This window comes from Molothrus ater, chromosome 5 (genome assembly GCF_012460135.2).
Source record: "Molothrus ater isolate BHLD 08-10-18 breed brown headed cowbird chromosome 5, BPBGC_Mater_1.1, whole genome shotgun sequence".
NCBI lineage: Eukaryota > Metazoa > Chordata > Aves > Passeriformes > Icteridae > Molothrus > Molothrus ater.
The window spans coordinates 101,124-121,515 of record NC_050482.2 but is presented as its reverse complement, the minus strand read 5'-3'; the positions used below and the strand labels follow the sequence as shown (position 1 = coordinate 121,515).

The window sequence follows — 20,392 nt, the reverse complement described above, 5'->3', positions numbered from 1 at the left end:
GTATTGCACTCATATGCTCTTAAACCATCCCACCTTTCCCCCCTAGAAGTGGATGGGAATCAAAATCCTCTTGGGCATAAGACAAAACATTCCCTCTGGCACTGCCAATTTGCTCCTTGATATTTCTCTGAATGTGGATATACCAAGCTGAGCCAAATGAAGCTGATAACACAGGAAAGGCTAAAGCAGAGAGAGGCTGCTGTGATTTGACACTGGGCAAATGCCAGGCACTCACAAAAGTCACTCACTCACCTGCCACAGAGGAGGGAAAAAAACTAAATGAAGAGTTCATGAGTTAAGGACTGTGAGAAAACACTTCACACCATGGTCTCACCATGGCCTGCAGAGGAATCTCAGCTCTGGCACCTGGAGCACCTCCTGCCCTTCCTTCCCCACTGACCTTGCTGTCTCCGGGTTGTTTCCCTCACATGTTCTCACCTCCCCCTCTTCTCTGGCTAGAAAAAAACAAAACAAACTGAAACTGTGCCCGCTTTGTTTTGATCTTCTTCAATATGTGATTCACAAGAGGGGGAATGTGTTGGTTTTGCATGGCCTGGTTTTTGGTAGTGGGGGGCACAGAGGTGGCTTCTGTGAGAAGCTGCTGGAAGCTTCCACCATGTCCAGCAGAGCCAACCTCTGGTGGCTCTGAAAATTCCACAGGGAATGCAGAGATCCACCCAGAGCCCATGGGATCCATGGGGATGCAGAGATCCACCCAGAGCCCATGGGATCCACGGGGGATGCAGAGATCCACCCCCAGCCCATGGGATCCACGGGGAATGCAGAGATCCACCCAGAGCCCATGGGATCCATGGGGGATGCAGAGATCCACCCAGAGCCCATGGGATCCACGGGGGATGCAGAGATCCCCCCCCCAGCCCATGGGATCCATGGGGGATGCAGAGATCCACCCAGAGCCCATGGGATCCACGGGGGATGCAGAGATCCACCCCCAGCCCATGGGATCCACGGGGGATGCAGAGATCCACCCCCAGCCCATGGGATCCACGGGGGATGCAGAGATCCACCCCCAGCCCATGGGATCCACAGGGAATGCAGAGATCCTCCCAGAGCCCGGGAGGAGGTGCCCATGCCAGAGCAGGTGATGCCTGGAGGAGGCTGTGATCCAGTGGGAGAGCCAGAGGAGAGGGGGCCCTGCTCCCAGGCTGGAGCAGCCTGTCCTTGGAGGGCTGCACCCCCTGGAACAGTGACCCACACTGCAGCAGTTTTTGGAGGACTGCTGCTCATGAGAGTGGACCTGTGTCAGAGAAGTTCACAGAGAGCTGGCTCCCATGGGAGGGACCTCACAGTCTCACAGGGGAAGGACTCCTCTCCCAGAGCAGTGGAAGAAAATCTCAGTAATGAAACAACCAAAACTCCTATGTCCTGTCTCCCTGCACTGTTGGTGGGAAGGAAGGAGGAGTAGGGGGAAAAAAACATGTTTTAAGGGCTTCTTTTATTTCTCATTATCCTCCTCTCACTCTGTTAGTAATAAATTCACTTTGTACCTCTAAGTCAAGCCTATTTTGCCCTTGGAGTGTTTTCTCCCAGTCCTTAGCTCACAAAGCCTTCATTAAATTTTTCTCTCCTCTGCAAAGTTGTGGCAGAGGAGGGTGAATGAGTGACTTTTGTGGGTGTCCGGCATTTGGCCAGTGTCAAACCATGACAGAGGCAAAAGCTGGGAGGGAAGCAGCTTGCTGTGCTAATTTCATTGCAGAAGCTTCACATAATTTGCTGGAAAGAGGCCGACTCTGCCATGGCACTGTCCCCGCCACCAGCCTTCATCCACCATCTCAATGTGCGTGATTGTGTCATCAGGATCAAAAGAAATCTCGTCATCTCCATCTGCAAAAATTTTCAAGAAAAGACAGTCACAATGGAAAAAGAACCCCAGAGAGAGATGGTTCCCGTTCTTCCTCCCACCTTCCCCCAGGCAGGAGAAGACAGAACAAGAGCTCTGATAACCCCAAGAGTTTACCTCACCCAACCCCATCCCACAGCACAGATAAAGCAGAGAAAGAGCAAGACCTCACAGATGAAAGATGAAGTTTCTCTGTTCCTGTCCTGCTCTGGGCCAGGACAAGGTTAATTTTTTGCAGTTGTTGGGAGGGGCCATGGCCATGACACGGAGGTTATTCTGTACCACCTCATGTCATTGCCAGGGTGGGGGAAAGGGACTCTTGATTCCAAGGAACACTGTGTTGAGAAAATGTGGTGGAGGGAGCCATCCAATATTGTCTATTGGTGAGTGTTTTTCCATGTGAAAATTTTATTTTCTTATATCTTTTGTTATTAACATTGTTGCTGTTACTTTTTGCTTTCTTATTGCTGTTTCCAAAATTGTTATCTCAGCCTGTGATCTTTGCCTTTTTTTGCCTCCAATTGGAGAGAAGTGATGCATGCTGGGAGTTCTAAACTGGAGAACACCATTCCTACACCATGATGTTCCCAAGCCAGGTCTCATTCTGCTTCCCAGGAAGAAGAAATGTAAACCAGCAAGTTCCATCCTTTCCCCGCCGCAGTGAACCCCCACACACAGCCCTGCGGGCACAGCGCTGTCCCCCAGTGCTGGGGCAGACCCACCTCCTTGGTAATCATAGAGAGCCACTGCGCACATCCCGGGGCTCTGCCCCTCAGAAGCGCAGTCCATGTTCCCTGCAGGACACAGGACACACAGATGAGACAGAGGCTGAAGCATCCACACAGTCCTGGTCAGTGCCACCCTCCAGCCCAGCTCTGGGAAGCACCTGTCAGCAAGGAGAGGTGCACCACAGCCAAAGCAAGGACTGACTTCCCCCCCCCTCCCTCAAGGAGACAGCTGGGTCCTGATTTTCATGCTCCTGTCCCAGGAAAAAGGCTGGGAATAACTCCAAGCTCTTCACTTGGCAGCAATGCCAGCTGTGATGGAAGCACTGACAGCAGCCCATAGTTTGGTCCTGGGCGTGGGCAAAGGCTCCCCGCACTCCTCACACCAGAGACTCCACCAGAGCAGGTCCCAGGAACCAGCCATGTGACCAATGGGCTGAACCAGAGGCACCCCCAGGCCCCAGGGCAGGACTTGCCAGGAAACTGCAGCCAGAGCATTGGTCCACATCCAGCTTCTCCCAGGCCTGTGGCAGCCTCCTGCCCAGACCCTGATCCAGCAGATTCCTGCTGTCCAGTCCAGCATCCCATGCAGCTCATCTGCACCTTAGAGCTGGGCAGGGGAGTGGGACACAACCAAGTCTCTATCACAGAAGCTGCTATCCTGACCACAATAGATTTCAGGATTAAAATTCCCTCTGCAGTTTGTCCCATACATCCAGTGAGGTTAGTGGACAGGTACAAGCTTCCCAAGACATGGGCTATTCTATCAGTACTCACCCAGGTGGTGATGGCTCTGTCTGGGCTCCTGAGGAAGGATCACCTCATAGTCTTCACCTCCATCTCCTCCAAAGTCGTAGGTGGCATCCAGCTTTCCCAGTGGGGCTGGCAGCTCCTCGTACTCAGCACCTCCACTGGTGCTGTCACAGTAGTCAGAGGGCTCTGGCAGCTCCTCATAGTCTCCACCAACATCCAAACTTACATTGTAGGTGGGCTGACCCTGGCTGGGGACATTGCACAGCTCTGCATCCAGATCTGCTGGCCTTGGTGGCAAAGTGGGTGGTACTTCCTCATCCTCCCTTTGGGCCTCCTGCCGTGAGGTGGGAAAGGGACAGCAAAGTCACCTGCAAGGCACCCACCACAGGCAGCTCTTTGGTGACTCCCAGCACCTGACACAAGGCAGCCCCTTTACTGCTGCCAGGGCACAAATGGAACATCATTCCCTGCACACCAGGGAAACAGCTGAGCTGCTTGGGCTGTGCTGAACCAGCAGCTGGGATTGGCCCCGAGACCCTTAGGACTCACATGTCTGAACTGTGTTCATACTTCACCACAGCCAGTGGTAGTGCCACTGCACCGACCCGCTCCCAGAGCTTGTCCCATGGGCTCAGCAGTGTCCCATGGGGTCAGGCGCTGTGCAGCCACGGCCCACCCCCAGCCCAATGCTCCCCCTTATCCTTCCAGAGCCTCCCCCACCCTGTGGCTGCCCACAAAGCACAGCTCCTCCCAGGTGCAATCCCCTCTCCTGCTCCCCTCCCCAGCTCTCCCAGGCTGCCTTGGTACCTGCTCTCCTGGCGACATGGGCTGGTCCCCAGCAGCGCCCCTGGGTCCCCCTGCTGGCACGGCTGGAGGGGCTGCCCCAGCCCCGGCGGGCTCCTTCTCTCTCGGAGGGATTTCCTGCCGGAGAAAAGCCATCCGACTGCTCAGTCCATTTGAACAATGGCTGTTCATGCTCCCAACAGAGCAACTCAGAATCCTCTCCTCCACCTACAAACCTGCTCTGGGCCTGGGCACTCACAGGTTGGTGACAACAGTTGGGCAGCCCCAAAGAGGAGCAATGTTGGGGGGACAGCTCCACCCTTAACACCCCTCTGTCCTCTGAGTGCAGGAACAGCACCAGGGGGAAGGCAGGTAAACACAGGGACTGGGGGCCATATCCACTTTGCTGGGATGCATCCCACACAGACTGCTGGGATAGCAGTGCTGGGGAGCAGTAACCACACTGTTTGCCAGGCACCTGAGGCAAAAGAAGCTGAGGCCAGAGCACAGGTTGAGGGCAGGTATGTCCTTGTATGAGTGTTTGGTGTGCTGAAAAGGAAAGTCCAGTGACAACTGTGAAGCTCAGTGGCCATTCTTGGCAGACACAGGGAAGCAGTTTAGGCAGGAGGTTACCCTCAAGAGACCAGACAGAAGGACAGGGAGCTGCAAGGCTCTGAAGAAAAGTCTGTGTCACGAGTCTTGGAGGACACGGCAAGACAGCCCTGGCTCACCTGCTGCTGAGCCCGCCGGTGCTCCCGGGGCTGCCGCCTCAGCTGCTCCTCCTGGGCCTGCCTCCTGCTCTCCTCCTCTGCCGACCGCGCCATGTGCTCAAACCGCAGCCGCAGGCTGCTGGTGCCACTGCAGGCTCCTGTGAGGAAACAGCTGATTGACCCAGCCCTGCGTCTTCCTTCCACCACCCAAGCATCCAGGAGAAACCCAGACCTCTGCCTCTTCCGGAGAAACTTGCAGTCAGCCTCCTTCTCCTGCCCTCCAGCACAGGTTAAACCGCGATCCCACCACAGCACACACCGGCCAGCAGGCTCTCACAGGACTGTGAGGCCCACACCTTCCTAAGCCCAGAGCTAGTACTCAGGTCTCACCTGCCTCCAGGGGTCTTGTTTTCTCATAGGAGGAGGTGGGAGCTGCCATCTCATCAAAGCCAGCAGCACTCTGCAAGAGGAAGTGAAAGAACATTGGGCAATGCCAGTGCTGCCTTTGGGTACTGGTGATGGCAGGCTTTGTTCCCAGGTACGTTTGTCCTCACCTGCACACCTGCCCTGGCCCAGGGGAGGCTGTTGGCTGCAGTCCCCCCTTCTGACACCTCCCTGTCCTGGGGATGTGCCTGTTGCCCCCCAGCCAAGGACACAGGTGTCCCTGCCCAAGAGAGCTGGAAAGGTTCTGTGGAGCCCAGCGGGGAAGGCTGAGCAGTGACACAGGACAGCAGGGCTAGGGATACTCCCTGTACCATAGCAAGGAGCTGGGGGGATGCCTGGGGGGATGCCTGGCCATCTGCCCCTTCCCCGGGCCCAGGGACACTGTGTATCCACCCCGTGGCATGAGGCCTGAAAACACTTCCCTGCTGGACACACAGCTGCCTCACCTGCCACGTGTGTGTAGTGGCACAGGCTGGAGAGCAGCACCTGTGTGCAAACACCTGTGGCACCACCGGCTTCAGGAGGGATAGAGAGAGGCTGGACTGGGAATAGGATTGGTGGGGAGGGTGCAGGAAAGCCAAAGTGGGTTATAGAAGGCTTAAGGGTTTATCTGCTTTCATGAGAAAACTATTCATGCAAAAAGAACGAGCAGGTAGGACCCACTTCTCAGCCTGACACTTTACAGCAGGTGCTGCCTGCAGGTGTCACAGTAGGCTGCTCTCTCTGGCCACAGAGAGCAAGGCACAACTTGCCCAGGCATTTTCCTGGGGAAGGCTGTGAGAAGATGAGAGAAAAGAATGTTAAACAATTCTTATCTTCATTTATTGTACTTGTTGTTGTGAACATGTAGAATGTGCAATGGAGATTTGTTTACTAAAGGGTGATTTCTTGACTGGCCGCTAGTGATAGTGTTTAGATTCAATTGACCAGTCTGGTCTGTCTGTATTGGACTGTCTGCAAAGGACAATGAGTTTCTTAGTAGGCATAGTATAGTATAATAAAGCGATTGATCAGCCCTCTAGAGTCATGGAATCAGTGCTAATTATTACCCGGCGGGGACCCATGCTATGATAGCTGACTGCAGCCATGCAGCCCAACAGCAGCTCTGCCCTCCCTGCAGAAAACACACCTGAGCAGGTAAACCAGCCTGCAGGCTCAGAACCAGGTGTCCACAGGTCACAGCAGAAGCCCGGACACGCTGTGTATATGACAGTATTTTTATTTTGTGTGAGCTTTAGTCTGATACTGAGTGTCCAGAACTTTACCAAAGGGGAGTTCAGGCTGCCTGAGAGTCTGTTATGCTCTGCTCTGGTGCAGCGAATTCAGCATTTCTCAATTCCTGAGGACCAGGTAATCTGAAACTTAGTTACTTGCCCAAATAATCATTATTTTTACCATGTTTGTTTATGCTTCAGTATTCTTAAAGTGCACAAATTCATGTTCCCTTTCAGCCAAACAAGAACTGCTTATCTCCTCTCTGCATCCTGCTTCCCAAAAGAGCCACAACCCTTTTACCCAGTCCTCATGTGCTTTTGCATGTTGTTTTTGACCACATACAAGGTGTGCCTTTTGTCAGTGCGCCTCCATTCGCTGTGGTTAAATTCAGAGCTAGCACTAATCTCTTCTGAGGGCAGGACACCATTCCCTCTCTGAGGCAGGCCCAGCCAGCATGCAGCACGGACAGGACCATGGGGGTGGTTTCAGTGTGCTTGCATCCTCCCCTGCTCCCTCGAGCTCCCGAGGACAGTGATGCTGGTGCTGTACCAAACACAGCCCTGTGCCCCCAGCAAAGGAAGGAGGTTTCAGGAAAGGCACCCCCACTCCTCTTCCAAATGCCCCAAAGCCCCAGGAGCTGCATCTTTTAGGCTATCACATCCATGCAGATCACAGCCACTGCAGGACCCCCTCTGGGGACCAAGCCTCCAGGGCACCTGCCAAGCACAGAGCTGGCCTCAGTGCCTCACTCTGAGATGGGACTGTAGATGAGGCTTTGCCTGGTGTCAGCCCAAACAGAAAACCTGAACCAGCAACTTGGTGACCTCTTCTCATGCACAGCAGATTGATCTATGCTAATCCCATCCCTGCTGGAGTTTGTCAAGGTGTGCAGGACGATTTAGCACCTGAGCAGACCATGAGGCACTCCTTGATAGGAGTGAAAAACCTGCAGAGGGGAACAAACAGCAGAGCAGTGAGAGGTGACAGAGAGAGCCATAAGGAATTCCTGCATTACAGTCTCCCCAGGCTGCATTTCTCTGCACCCTCTGGTTCCATAGCTGTGCACTGGGTACTGGGATCTCAGCTCCACTGGGGGAATCTCTTCTCTTTCAGCTGGGCAAAAACCAGTGGTTACAGGGAAGCAATTGTGGGCTACAGCAGTCTTACCTTATCCATTCTATCCTTCTGGACTCCATAACTGCCTCCAAACCCCTTGGCATAGTCTGTATGGCAAAAAAAAAAGTTATTTTAGAGTATTTTGTGTGCACCTCTGACTTCACTGTGCTGTGACCAGTGATATGAGTTTGCATGTGTTATCTCTAGTTAATTCCATATGTGATGAGACACAGATAAAGCTAAGTGCTCTGGACAGTAGCTTTTAGGACTAATCCCTCCCTCCTTTCAGCTGAGGGCACAGGTGTGCAGGGCTGTAGCTGCCAACCCGAGCCCAAGGCACCAGGGTGAGGCCAGTCACCCTAGCTGAGTGGAGCGTGGCCCTGTTCAAACATGCTGCACACAAGGCACTCCTGGGATCTGCTCTGCCTCATTCCTCTGTGAGAGCTCGTGCCTTCAGAGCGTGTCTCGTGTGTGCAAAGGGCAAATCTGGGTGGAATCGGGGCAGGGAGGTTACAATGAGCTCATGGTTAGGAACGTCCCTCGCGGGGAAAGGCAGAGCCTGGGAGTCCTGACTGAGGAACCCACACTGTGTGTCCCCCACTGATCCAAGCTCCCACCGACTCTGCCCTTCTGCTTTGGGGTTCACTGCATCTGGAACGTGCTGGACACATTCTGCTTTCAGCAGCTGGATCTCTTACTACGAACCACAAGCTCCAGACACAGGTCTGTGTGTGCTCCAAGGAAACTGCTACTACCTCTGGCAATATTGCCCGACCTCTTTGTGATGCATGGGGCTGCACTTCTTCCTGGTGGTCCCAGCCAAGGGCATTCTTGTCCTGACGATCCCTCTGGACCCCAAACTTCCCACCAAAGCCCACAGAATAATCTTCAGCCACAGGGATCCAGATCAGGGCATGGAAGAGAACACACAAGGGAGGGAAGGAGACAAGTGGCAGCAGTGTGAGCTCAGGCTGTTCTCACAGGTTTTCCATGCCCAGAACTTAGAGAAAGACATGGAACAAGGCCAGATTTCCCCTCTGGTGTTGCAGCAACAGCCCTCCCTCCTCCTTGGGTACACCATCTGCTATTAGCACCTGTCTGAGCTTCCCCTTCACCCTTCTTTTGGTGATATGCTGTCCAAGAGATCCCTGTGTCCACAGAAGTCTTTTGCTCCTCTTCCTTTAGCCTGAACTCTTTTTAGCAGCCATGCACTGTTCAATGGCTTTCCTCATCTGGCCCTTCCCAACAGCTCCCTGTAGCTCTTCCACCGTTGCAGCAGATTGCAAACACCCTGCACTGCCCTGCAAGTGTCCATAGTCCCAGTGGGCACAGTCCCCAGCTCCTCTCTGGCACTGCCTGCTCCCCCTCCTCAGCTGGCTCCCCCACCAGCACCCCCAGCCCCTCCAGCCCCCTCAATTTTCCCCCGCTCACCTGGCTGCCAGGGCTCACCTTTCTGAGAGTCATGCTTCTCCACCTGGCTCTTGTAGTCAAATCCCACAGCTGCCTTGTCCACCTTATCCCTTTCCACTCCGTAACGGCCACCAAAGCCCTTGGAGTAATCTGAGGGGGAGCATGGAGTCAAATGCTGCCCCCAGCATGGGGCTGGTGAGGAGAGGATAGGGAGCAGCACTGGGGAGGGCCCCCAGGGAGAAGGGACAGCAGCAGAGATTATGGAAAACACCACAGAAAGTGAAGGGTTGGAGGGGACAGAGTGGATGGCAGGAAGCACCACGGATGAGAGCCCACAGGAATGGGAGCACAAGGCAAATGGGCAAAGGGCACCAGGAGACACAGCAGGCCAGGAGGAAAGAAGAAAACAGACATGCCAAGGACAGTGGCACATGGGGCTACAAGGGAGATGGACTGGGAACAGAATCTGAAACAAGAGACAGGAGACTGTGCCACAGCTAACAGCACAGGATACTGGGAGCAGAAGAGAAGCTGGGCAAAGAGCCAAGGGGTCACAAATGCCCATGGACTTGCCTTTCTGGGACGAGTGTTTCTCCACCTCACTCTTGTATTCAAAGCCCAGCGCTGACTGGAACAACAAGGGGAGGATGTCAATCATCCTGCGGGCCAAGATGGGTCTCAGCCCCCCTCCCCTGGGACCAGGCTGTCACTGGCTCCCTGTCTTGTGCTGCAGCACCCGGGGGCAAACAGCACAGCCCCTGGAGAAACAGTGTTCTGCCTGGGTGGGACAGGCCCACCACAGCAGGGCTCACCAGCCACCTCCACAGGTGCCCCACACCATGGGCCCACTGCCCTCACACCAGCTGAGCTGTGCTTCAGCGAGACCAGGGCACAGGCACACCCTGCATGCCCTGAGCTTTGAGAACAGCCCCAGGCTGGCGTGTGGCAGTGCTCCAGGGCCAGCACAGGCCACAGGTCTGGATTTCAGCTGCACTGTCCAACACACCTTATCGGCTCGGTCCCGCTGGACTCCGAACTTGCCACCAAAGCCCTGGGCTGCATCTGTCTGCGAGGAGTGCTTCCCAACATCAGCAACGTACTCGTGTCCTACTGCGCACTGAGAGGAGAGAATGTGACATGAGCATCCATGGGGCACAGGCAGAGGCACCGCAGCTGCTCCCACACGCTGCTGACGCGCTTGCAGCCACAGGTGACGGGTCCAAGCTGGCTGGGCCATGGTGCCCAGGCTCTCCACGTGGCCTTTACCAGCAGCAGCTCTGCTCAGAGGCCCGGGAGGAGCCTCGAGGGCTGGCATCTCACAAACGTCCCCACCGCCAGCTCATTAAGCAAAGCGTGGGATGCTGAATGCCACCTGCTCTCAAGTGCTGGTGGAGTTGCATGGTGGATTATCACAGGGTAGACAAAAGTGCAGCCAGGCACATACAGTCGAGAACTCCAAGCAGAGCTCTGGCACCTATCTCCTGTTTCTGTATCTGACAGGGAGGGCCAGCAAACCTGGCCACAGGCCAAGCCAGGAACCCACTCTCCCTGCTGGAGGTGCCGTGGAACCACAGACACTCTATGCCACAATGGAACAGCTGTGCTCAGACTCTGCTGGACCACAGTGAGGGTGCTTTTGTTGAGCAACTTCTTGGCCTTTGTCCAGTTTCACCAGGATGCTGCAAGTGTTCAGCTTCTGCCCCTTCTCCTGAGGAGTGTGTGCAGTTCCTGACTACAACAGCTCTGGCAGGGAGAGCAGGGAATTTTTGAGGACAGTCTTTCTCACCCTGCCATCCTGGTATTGTTCAATCCCACAGTGACCACACCTATGGAACTCTACTTCGATCCAAACATCTCACTTCTGAGAAAGAAGCTTTAAATGCCAAAAGGTGCAGGAAGAAGCGTGATAATGATTATCACAAAACATAGACCAGATCTGATGTCTAGGGCTCTATCTCAGGGAGATATGAGCTCTCTAATGCAGAATATGAGGAGGGAATTACTACACATTAGTTCTACAAGAACAAGTAGGGAGGCACCAGATTGAATTGTTATGCAGCAGGCTTGAACAGCCCCGAAAGCCTTTCACAGCTAAAGGGAGCATTGCAAAGAAGTTGTAGAGACGAGTTACACAAATGAATTCAAACAGATCCTGGACACAGAGTATGGGCTAGCTGGATATGTGTGAATCCATGCAAACTCTCCATATTCTCCCTTCAGGGTAAGGCCAGAAAACAGAGGTATCCCCTCCTTTATGAGAAAAGCACTTTTCTACTGAGGCTCAGGGAAGCCTCCCACAGCTGTTACCTTATCCATTCGGTCTCGCTCCGTTCCAAATTTGCCCCCATAGCCATAGGATGCCTTGGGGCCAGTCTCCAGCTCCTTCTTCTTGATGACCTCGTGTTCCTCTGATACCTTGTTCCTCAGCTGATGGATGCTGGAGACAGAGACAGGGCAGGTAGGTGTGGGATTTTGCAGAGCCAAAGCCCAGCAGGACATACAGGCAGGACCAGCTGTGCTGTGTCCCCGCGGGGCCGCTCCCCCCCGCCCGGTCCCGGTCCCGGTCCCGGTCCCGGTCCCGGTCCGGTCCCGGTCCCGCTGCACTCACTCGATGTGCCCGGCGCGGCCAGAGCCCTCGATGGTTTTGGCTCCCCAGCGCTGCTCCCGCTCGGAGATGTCGTTCTGCGGACGAACCGCGGCCGTCAGCCCCGGCCCGCATGGACCAGGCACGGCCCAGGGGTCCCGCGCCCCATCCCCGCCGGGCCGGGGGCTCCGACCCACCCCGCAGAGCCGGGGCGACACCGGCGTGTGCGGAATTCGCTGTTCGGGAAATCACTCGAGAAACCACAGTGACCCCAGCCCTCGGGCCTGGCCATTACAGCCTTGTGATGACTTGTAGCTTTGTGGAAGCTCTGAACACACATTCGGTAAAGTGAAGCATCAATAAAGTATTTCCTAATATACAATAAAGCTGAAAATATGTATATGTGAAATAGAATGAAAGAGTTAATACCAAGTCTTATTGTGTTTATGCTTAGTTTGAATGCTTCCACAATTAGAAGAAATAAAGTGAGCAAAAAAATTTGACAGTGTAGACTTTTCCTAAAACATTAATAACTTGAAACTATGAGAAAGGAATTTGATTTTCTGCCCCAAACTAGAATTTCTTACTGGAAATAGTTAGGCAAGACCTGAACTTCACAAACACAGGACTCTTGTCCAACAGGAGAGGCTTATTAGGAAAGTAATAGAGAAACAAATGGAAAATGAAAATCATGATCCTCTATGAATGCAGAGGGTTCTCCAGCCTGAACCCTTCTGCTCTCTCACCAGCTCAACTCAGAGTTGAACTAGATAGAAAACAAGAGTGTAAGAGGCACAGAGCTGCACCTGCACAAGCTGACTGTAAGCAGAGTAGGATTTTTCATCTGGAAAAAAGATAAATGAGGGAAATCCTGCATCCTGTACAGTTACGAACAGTGTGGGAAAGAGAAAATTTGTTTGCTGTGTCTTGTAACATGTGTTGTAGAGAGGACAAGGGAGTTACTCTTGTAACGAGGGAGTTTCTTAAACTAGCAGGTTGGAGAAACCCTGCATATTCTGTACTCCTAAAGTGTCATTACTTGTGCTCAGACATGGGGTATGCAATGGTGTAGGACGTTCTGCAGACTAAACCTGGAGATGTGTCAGAAGTGGCTCAGACAGGTGAGCTGGCAGTGCCTGCCAAGGGCTGATGGCACTGGGCTGATCCTGCCCTGTGCTGCAGCCCTGCCGAGCCCTGAGCCTGCGCCAGCAGCAGAGCCCAGGGCCAGGAGCTCTCCACCCCACACCATCAGTATAACAGTTTCCACACCAGACACTCACCACGAAATCGGGGTCCGTGTCCCAGTCGTCTCCCTCAGCCTCCACCTTCACTGACACGTTGTGTCCCACAACTGCTTTCCACATCTGCACAACAAGGACATGCTGTCACCCAGGGTGGCCACACACAGCCACAGCTGGCTCACACTCAGCCACAGCAGAACCTGGGCTGGAAGGGGCCCTTACAGGCCACCTGTCCTCACACATCTGTGGTAAATAGGTATGATTCGTGCTGACAAAATTGAAACAGTAATCAATATTGATACAGTAATTAATATTTGGAAATAATAAAACAGTTAAAAAGTGTCATGTCAAGAAAGAAAGGGAGGTTCCACACCCCCCCCGCTTCCTGCAGATGTTCAAGGACACGAAAAAGCAAGAGATAACAGTTACTAAAAATTAACAGAAAGAAGGGAAAATCTGGTTGGGTCCCAGGAAAATGCCAGCTATAAGAGATTTATTGCTTTGATGCTTAAATGTACTAATATGTTAGTTTTGGCTTACATTGTACTGGCTTGGTGCGCATGTGTAACCCAAGGGTGAGTTGAAGGACATCGAAGAAGGGGAGAGGCCTTCATCAAAAACGACCCCCAAAGACTTGTGCGACCACCAAAATGAGTGGTGGAGCATGCGTGGTAAAGGTGGTGATAAGGGCAGAGGTAGAAGTGTGATGAATCGAAAATGGGAGGAGATGGCATTGACACATGGCATAAAAGGGGGGAATCTTCACTTGGCAAGCTCGTACGTGAGGTGGCAAGGGTCCAGAGCCCTGCACTCCGTAGCCCGCGGTTATCCTTTTCTTATGCGCTATTATTGGAACCAAATTATCCCTTATTTTTAATCAAATTATATTGTCAATATATTTTCTAAGCTATTCAATTAAAATTGCTGCTACCTCAAATATTGTTTGGTTTTTTTTTTTTCATGATGGGATAATTGGGCAAACATAACACATCTGTCCCTCATATAGCACAGGCACCCCAAGAGAGCTGCTCCTGAGCCCCAGCATGTCTTACAGCAAAGCACACAAGGAGTATAGGTGTAAACCATGGCCTTCATGCACCCTGGCTGCAGTAGGAACACACACATTATAATGTAAATGAATGCTGGCATCCAGTTACCAGATTCTGCTTTTCCAGCACACATTAATTTTCTGTGCTGCAGGAGGCTGGCTGTTCCCTGAGTTACCCCTGCTATTAGTTCAGTTGCACACACCATGGCATGCTCCAGCACCATGACACTGTGCTGTTGGAACTGAGGTGGATTCCTCAAGCCTCCATCTCCTTTTCAACCTTTTAATCCCTGCCCATAGCCTAGAGAAGGGTCAGAGCAAGGCTGGACAGTGGTGTGACAGTGCCGGTGCTGTGTGGGGTTCAGGTCTGTCACGTGGAGAAAATGGGAAATGGGGCTAAAAGCATGGAAGATGTAGGGCTAAACTGGCTCAGGCTGTGGTGGAACTGCTCCTGCAGGCCTGGAGGAAGTGATGGGCCCAGGAAGAGGAAGTTAAAAGTAATGTGAAATCTAAAACTGCTACATTTCATTTTCAAGGTGACAGTGAAAAAAACATGATGAAAAAGCCCCCCCGAAACAACTGAGATTTTCCAAAATGAGAGACAGAGAGAAAAGATTCGTTTGCTGCCCCTACACCCCAGAGCAATTACTGTCAACAGAGCTCCATCCCTTCATATCCCACCCCTTTTTCTGCCTGCTGTATTGAGAAACTACAAGTTCTCTGTGTCGCCCAAAGCAGCTTTCTCGTGGGGCAGAGAGAAAGATGGAAGAGAATGTGCAGGAAAGACTGAGCTGAGCCCTGTTCTCCATCATACCAAACTGTGACCAAATCAGCAGGAAGGAAGAGAGCTCCTGTGTGCGGGATCTTCAGTTAACAGCAGCTTTTACCATGTGCTCAGCTGTGCTAACCCCTCACTCCCACGCCTGTGTGGAAGCCTCAGAGAGCCCTGAGCTCTTGGGGCAGTTGCTCTCTTTGAAAGCAAATTGTTTTTGCTGAATAATTAATAATTCTCTGTTTATGCTAAGTAATTAACTGTCCCACATCAAAATGGGACTGTTGAAGTGAATAACCTTCCGGTTTAGTGAGTGCACTGCTCAGTTCCGAGCTGTCCTTTCCAGAGAACCAGCACTGTAAGATCAGGGAGCAAAGAGAACAGAAACCAAATAAGCACAGCAGTGACGATTCTTTCTTTTGTTAAACAAAGGCCAGGTAGTCAGCTAAGAGAGAAGATGAAGGGCTAAGGCAGATACACAGTCTGTATTTAGGTTTTAGGCCAGTTTTTCAGACCCGGTTTTAGGCCTTCTCCAGGTGCCTCAGGATCACAGCCAGTCTGTGACATTGCCCACTGGCAGCAATCCGGTGCCAAACTGGATACAGTTAATTGCAATTAGAAGCAGGGGGTGTGGAAACGCTCGTGTGGACAACACAGCCCCTTCTAACACCTTTCTTCTCCTTTTCCTGTCTCATTTTTTGGTATCTCTCATGCCAAAGATTTTTAGTTTGTTGCTCATTTTTGTAAAGCATAAACCAGCAATAATAACTGGCTAGCACAGGGCTGCTCATCATCAGGGCAGCTGATTTGAGCTCAAATAAGATGGTGCAAGGTTTTAAATACTGCTGTAAATGGTTCTTGACCACCCATTCTCCAAAGCCACTTGCCGTGCATTGTGGGAACCATGACAAACCACAGGCTGTAATCGCATCAGAGGGCTCTGTCATATGAGAAATATCTGTCCATATGAGAAATATCAGTCAGGGTAGCATCTCAATCCTTTTTTGTCCCATTTTCCCCTAGGAAAACATCCATTACAGCACCAATACAGGGCTACCACACAGCACAGTTGTGCTGGTAGATTTGGAAATGTGGTTTTTTAGAGCCTCAAATACAAGAACCACAATGATGACAGGACAACAGCCTGAGAAGCAAATGTCGAGCATTGTCCACTTAAACATGCTCTTAGCCCGCCAAAAACCACACTTTTTTGTAGTAATTTCTCACTTTCTACTCCCAAAACCCCCTCAAGTTTTCTTACCTTTAAAGGCTCACCAGTTCCTGCTGGCAAACTTGCTGCTTTTTGCTCAGGCACCTGCTGCCAGTGTCAGCTTTGGGCCTGTGTCTGCTCTGAGTTCCTGTTTTAGCTTCAGCACTTTTCACTTCCTGCACCCCAGCCCCCAGCTCTGCTCAAGTCGTGAGTCCCAGAGCTGGCCCCAGTGCTGCAGTTCCCCTGCAGGCTGCCTCTGCCCTGAGACACCGATGCAGTGCAGACACACAGTTCCCCCATCACACTGGAACCCATCAAGTCCCAGCACACTTGTGTTTTAAAGATGACTCTCACATGGGTGTAAAAACCAGAGTTCTGGTGGAGGCACAAATCCTGGAGCCACATCTTGAGCACGCCAGTTTACTTTCAATATCTCTCCCCATTACTTGGAGGCTTGAGGAGAACACTAACTGTGCTCCTGAACCTTTGCCCATTCTGCCCTGGGGCCTGAAAACTGCTTTGATCAAACTTGGGGTTCCTGTTGCAACATCACCAGTACCCACATGAGAGAGCCAGAGTGGGCAGAGTCCAAAGGCTGCACTGACCTGAAGTCAGTTGTCCAGTGGCATCTGTCTCAGGCTCCTGGGAGGCAGCAAGCACTCCTGAAAAGTCCAGCACATGGGTGCTTTCACTGTGCTCAGGAGCAACTTACCTGTGACTGCACCCTCTGCTGTTTCTCCTCAGCACTGGCCTTAATGCAGCTCTCATTATCAGGGGTGGGTTGATCTGCCCAGGGTGAGGGCACCTGCACAGGTTCCTTGCACCTCCTCATGAGCTTTGTCTGCCATTCCCAGATCCTCACACTGGTCCCGTAAAGGGAGCTGAGAGGATGAGGAGGGCACCCCTTAGAGCTCCATGCAGTGACTTGTACCCACCCCTCCCTACACCGCTGGTGCTGCCTTCCTCCTGGCACATAACCAGACCTGGCCCAGCCTCAGTGGTGCTGCCCAACTGGCGTGGGTGTCCAAGGATGACAGAGCACAGCTTCGTTGGCTGACCTTCCTTCTCAGCCTTAATTGAAGATAGATCAAAAATCAAGGCAGGACAGGTCTATTGGACAAGAAACAAAATGTTGAAATGTTTGAGACAGGAACCATCAGCTAAAAGGCCCCATCTTTCATTAGGTCAAACCACAAAGCTGTTCAGTCAGACTATGCTTAGCAGACCAGGAGATCCTTTTGAGGTTTTATTCCTACATTTCATCTAAGCTATAAGTGCTCTGTCTGCAGGTATAAAACATTTAAATGTATCTGAGGCATCAGAATCATGCCTTTCTTCAGTTCAGGAAAAAAATGCATGGGCCTTAAGGAAACATACTTTGCTTATAATCCTTGCTCCTGTTAAACACAGTGGAATTATCTACAGCCTTACAACAGCCCAATGCTGGCTTTTGTTCCAGCAGTGGGAGGGGGCTGTAGTAGTGACTATGAACAAGGATACCTGGTTTTGGCCACAGAAATTTGGGACAGTTGAACTGTCTGTCCCATCTGAATGACCAGCACATTCTAGCTCACTGTTGCCGACTTCTGTCTGTCCTGGGGTTACACAACTCTAACAAGGTGCAGTGTTCAGGCTAATGTGGAAAAACAAGCCAAAAGAGGTATTGTTTTACTGGAATCACTTTCACGATGCATGCAATGGTCTGGGTTGGAAGGGATCTTAAAATCATTAGCTCCACACATCCCTGCCATGAGACATTGCCCATTCAGGTGCTATTTCCTTATTCTGTCAGCTGAAAAAGGCTGAACAAGAGGTGAGATAGGGAAAAAAGGTCATCACCTAGGCATTCCCATTGTATAAAGAAACAGCTTGTGCAGCGATCACACAAGGAAGGCAGTGCACACAAAGGAGAGCTGCAGTCCCACCGTGTCCCACAAGGCGTGCTGATACAGCAGCACTACACCCTCCACTTGCAGTTACATGGCAATGTTACACAAACTCCATCTGAAAAATAAACTTTATTATACATACAGGAGTTCTTACCCCAGGAAGATATAGACAAACTATTTGGTCATTGAATTTGACATAGTTAGAGGAAGTTCACGCTGATAATCACAGACAGTCCACAAGAGGATATCTAGTGCCAGTGCTCTGGACCTGCCAGAGATCCAGCTGGTTCAGCTACCAGTGAAATCAATCCACCCTCAAACAGGCTTTCTGCACTGGCTAGAGCAGCTTAGTTTACCACCAATATCAAAAGAACTACCTCTTTCCCATGGGAAAAATGTGACTGTTAATGCTCTACTGAGAGGCAGATAGGATTCTCCTGGCCAGTATTCTGAATGAAACGACCACTCAGGATCTGGCAGCAAACGCCACTGAACTTCCTTTGCATTCAACATTCTCCTTTTGGAAGAGGGCAGTCTCAAACCCAGGAGGTTTTCAGAAAACAAATGGAACTATATCCATATTTCCATATATCATAAAAGATTCAGTCCATTTGCATCATTTGATTTGGGTCCAAACACGCCCCAACACCAGCACCAGCTTTCTACACCAGAGGGTTCTAAAACCAGAAGGTTTTAGAACTCTGGCTCCTTCATCAGCACAAGGGAGAGAGTTTATTTCTGGAGATTCTGCGTTTGCTTTGGGCCCACACAGCACATTATGCACCCCTTCAACACAGCCTGTGCAGGTTCAGTTTCTTGACGAGTATTTAGTGGATGAGAAGGCAGGAGCAGGGCTGCTCTACTAGAGGTAAGGCAGCACCTTCCATCATAAGAGGTGCACAAATGCTATAAATAGGAGGATTTTTAACTTAAGAGCTAAAAGGTTTCATGTTTCCTATTCATTTTAAATAACTAAACTACTGGCATTATTTTACAGACTTGTCAGGGCAGACATATGACTGATTTTAAATGGAATGCTCACCAGGGCCAGATATACTAATTTTGGCCCTTCTTCAACAGGAGATGCAACTGAGCAGGAAACATGATTTTAAAATTCACATTCCTTAAAGTGCCCATAACTTCCTTAGGATATGCATTTCAGACAGCTCTGAGCCATGGAGCAAATCTAAGGGGTGGGAGAAAGGGAAGACAGTTCTCTTATATCCAGCTACAATGTTCTCCCAACCCCACTTATGGATTCAGCCTAAGAGGGGGAAGATTGTGCAGTTGTAGAAATGCTGAAGAACTGCAGCAACTCAAGAGTATTTTTCTTATTCCTACTGCAGCACAATACCATCTAAAATGAGTGGTACAGCTTCCAGGTACAGGAACAGATGCTGTCCTTGAGGCTTGCAGCACAACCCTGGCTCAGAAAACGAACCACTCACATAGAAACACCAAGGGAAGGGCAGATCTCCTGGGAGCAGCTGCCCCCAGCACCAGCACTGGCAGCAGGGGCTGGGGGCAGCTGCTGCTTCAGGGCTGGTTTGGGAAAGGCTGCAGCTGGGACAAGTGCTGCCCTTCTGTGAGGGCGTGCAGGCCCTCAGCATGCACAGGGCTGAGGCTGAGGAAAAGCTGCCACTCCTGTTCACAGGTGGCCTGTGAAGCACAGGAAGAGCAGGACATGGAGAGCAAGCAGATACGTGGCCACCAGCAGGGGCAAGTGGGCCCGGGAGCGGAAGAGAGAGCGCAACAGGCGTCGCAGTCCAGGAGTACTCCGGCTCTGGAAGAGTAAAGAGAGAGCAGTCACTACAAGGAGTGGCTGTGGCCCCAGCTGCCTTCTTTCAGAACTCTCCAGACCATGGAGATAAGTTTGTTTAAGCTAATGAGCATAAACCTTCCCCAAATTGCTCCACTGTCAGGTCCTAACACTAGGGCAATCCTCAGGAAATGCTCCCCTTCCCCTGCTCTCTGCAGGCTGTCCATGAACCAGCCCCAGCCAGTTTTGTTTCCAGCATGGTGAGAGCAGAAAAACTACACAGTCCCCAACCGATTTATGTGTGTCTACAGAGGAACTCAAGTGCTGTGGGTTCACAGTTTCTTGAAGCAGCTGGGGCTCACATATTGACAGCTGTGAATGTTAAATTCTTACTCTGCTGGAATTATTGTCCATGGAGTCGATCAGCAAGGACTGCTCGTGACCTGGAGTCATATCAATGCTGGCACTTAAGGAAGATGAACACTCACTTGACTGCAACCTGCCACAACAAATATGAAATTCAGTTTTTTATTATGATGCCCCAAATCAACACTGTAATCAAGCTTAGGAAAGAAGGTATTTCTCAAAAAAGGAAACAACCCCTGCAAGCAAACCCTGGTTTCACTTGCCAAGAGCTGGTTCCATTTGAACAGGTCTCATGCCTCCTGAGCTCACATTGAGCAAAAGAACAGGGTGGCCCAGCTAGCAGGAGTCTTTCTTCCTTTCAAGTGAAATTTTATAGTGTGACTTGAAAAAAGCCAGGGCAGATAATACACCTGTATGCTTTAAATTCTATGAAATTATTTTGGAAGCCAGCTCTGGCTGCAATAGTGCTGGTTCTTCCTATTTTCTAGTGACAGAGGCAGTAGTCA

General features: G+C 51.4%; 2 protein-coding genes across 2 annotated transcripts in view; both read right to left on the bottom strand.

Moving 5' to 3' along the window:
* Positions 1-1,439: 1,439 nt before the first annotated feature.
* On the bottom strand, positions 1,440-16,003 carry LOC118697757 (hematopoietic lineage cell-specific protein-like). The gene is made up of 15 exons (XM_036400628.1): positions 15,924-16,003; positions 12,882-12,965; positions 11,626-11,699; positions 11,325-11,454; positions 10,024-10,134; positions 9,591-9,645; positions 9,057-9,167; positions 8,383-8,493; positions 7,659-7,714; positions 5,223-5,292; positions 4,854-4,990; positions 4,147-4,260; positions 3,364-3,673; positions 2,584-2,655; positions 1,440-1,845 (listed from the first exon to the last, which is right to left on the bottom strand). The coding sequence occupies exons 2-15, from the start codon at positions 12,963-12,965 to the stop codon at positions 1,709-1,711; spliced, it is 1,572 nt and encodes a 523-aa protein (XP_036256521.1). The 5' UTR covers positions 15,924-16,003; the 3' UTR covers positions 1,440-1,708.
* A 1,868-nt stretch (positions 16,004-17,871) lies between these two features.
* Positions 17,872-20,392, bottom strand: part of GOLGB1 (golgin B1) — a 40,268-nt gene continuing 37,747 nt past the window's right edge. Inside the window, exons 23-24 of the mRNA XM_036400620.2 lie at positions 19,914-20,019; positions 17,872-19,544 (exon numbers count right to left, since the gene is read on the bottom strand). Of these exons, the coding sequence (XP_036256513.1) occupies positions 19,410-19,544; positions 19,914-20,019 (241 nt within the window). The 3' untranslated portion in view covers positions 17,872-19,409. The remainder of the gene's footprint in view (positions 19,545-19,913; positions 20,020-20,392) is intronic.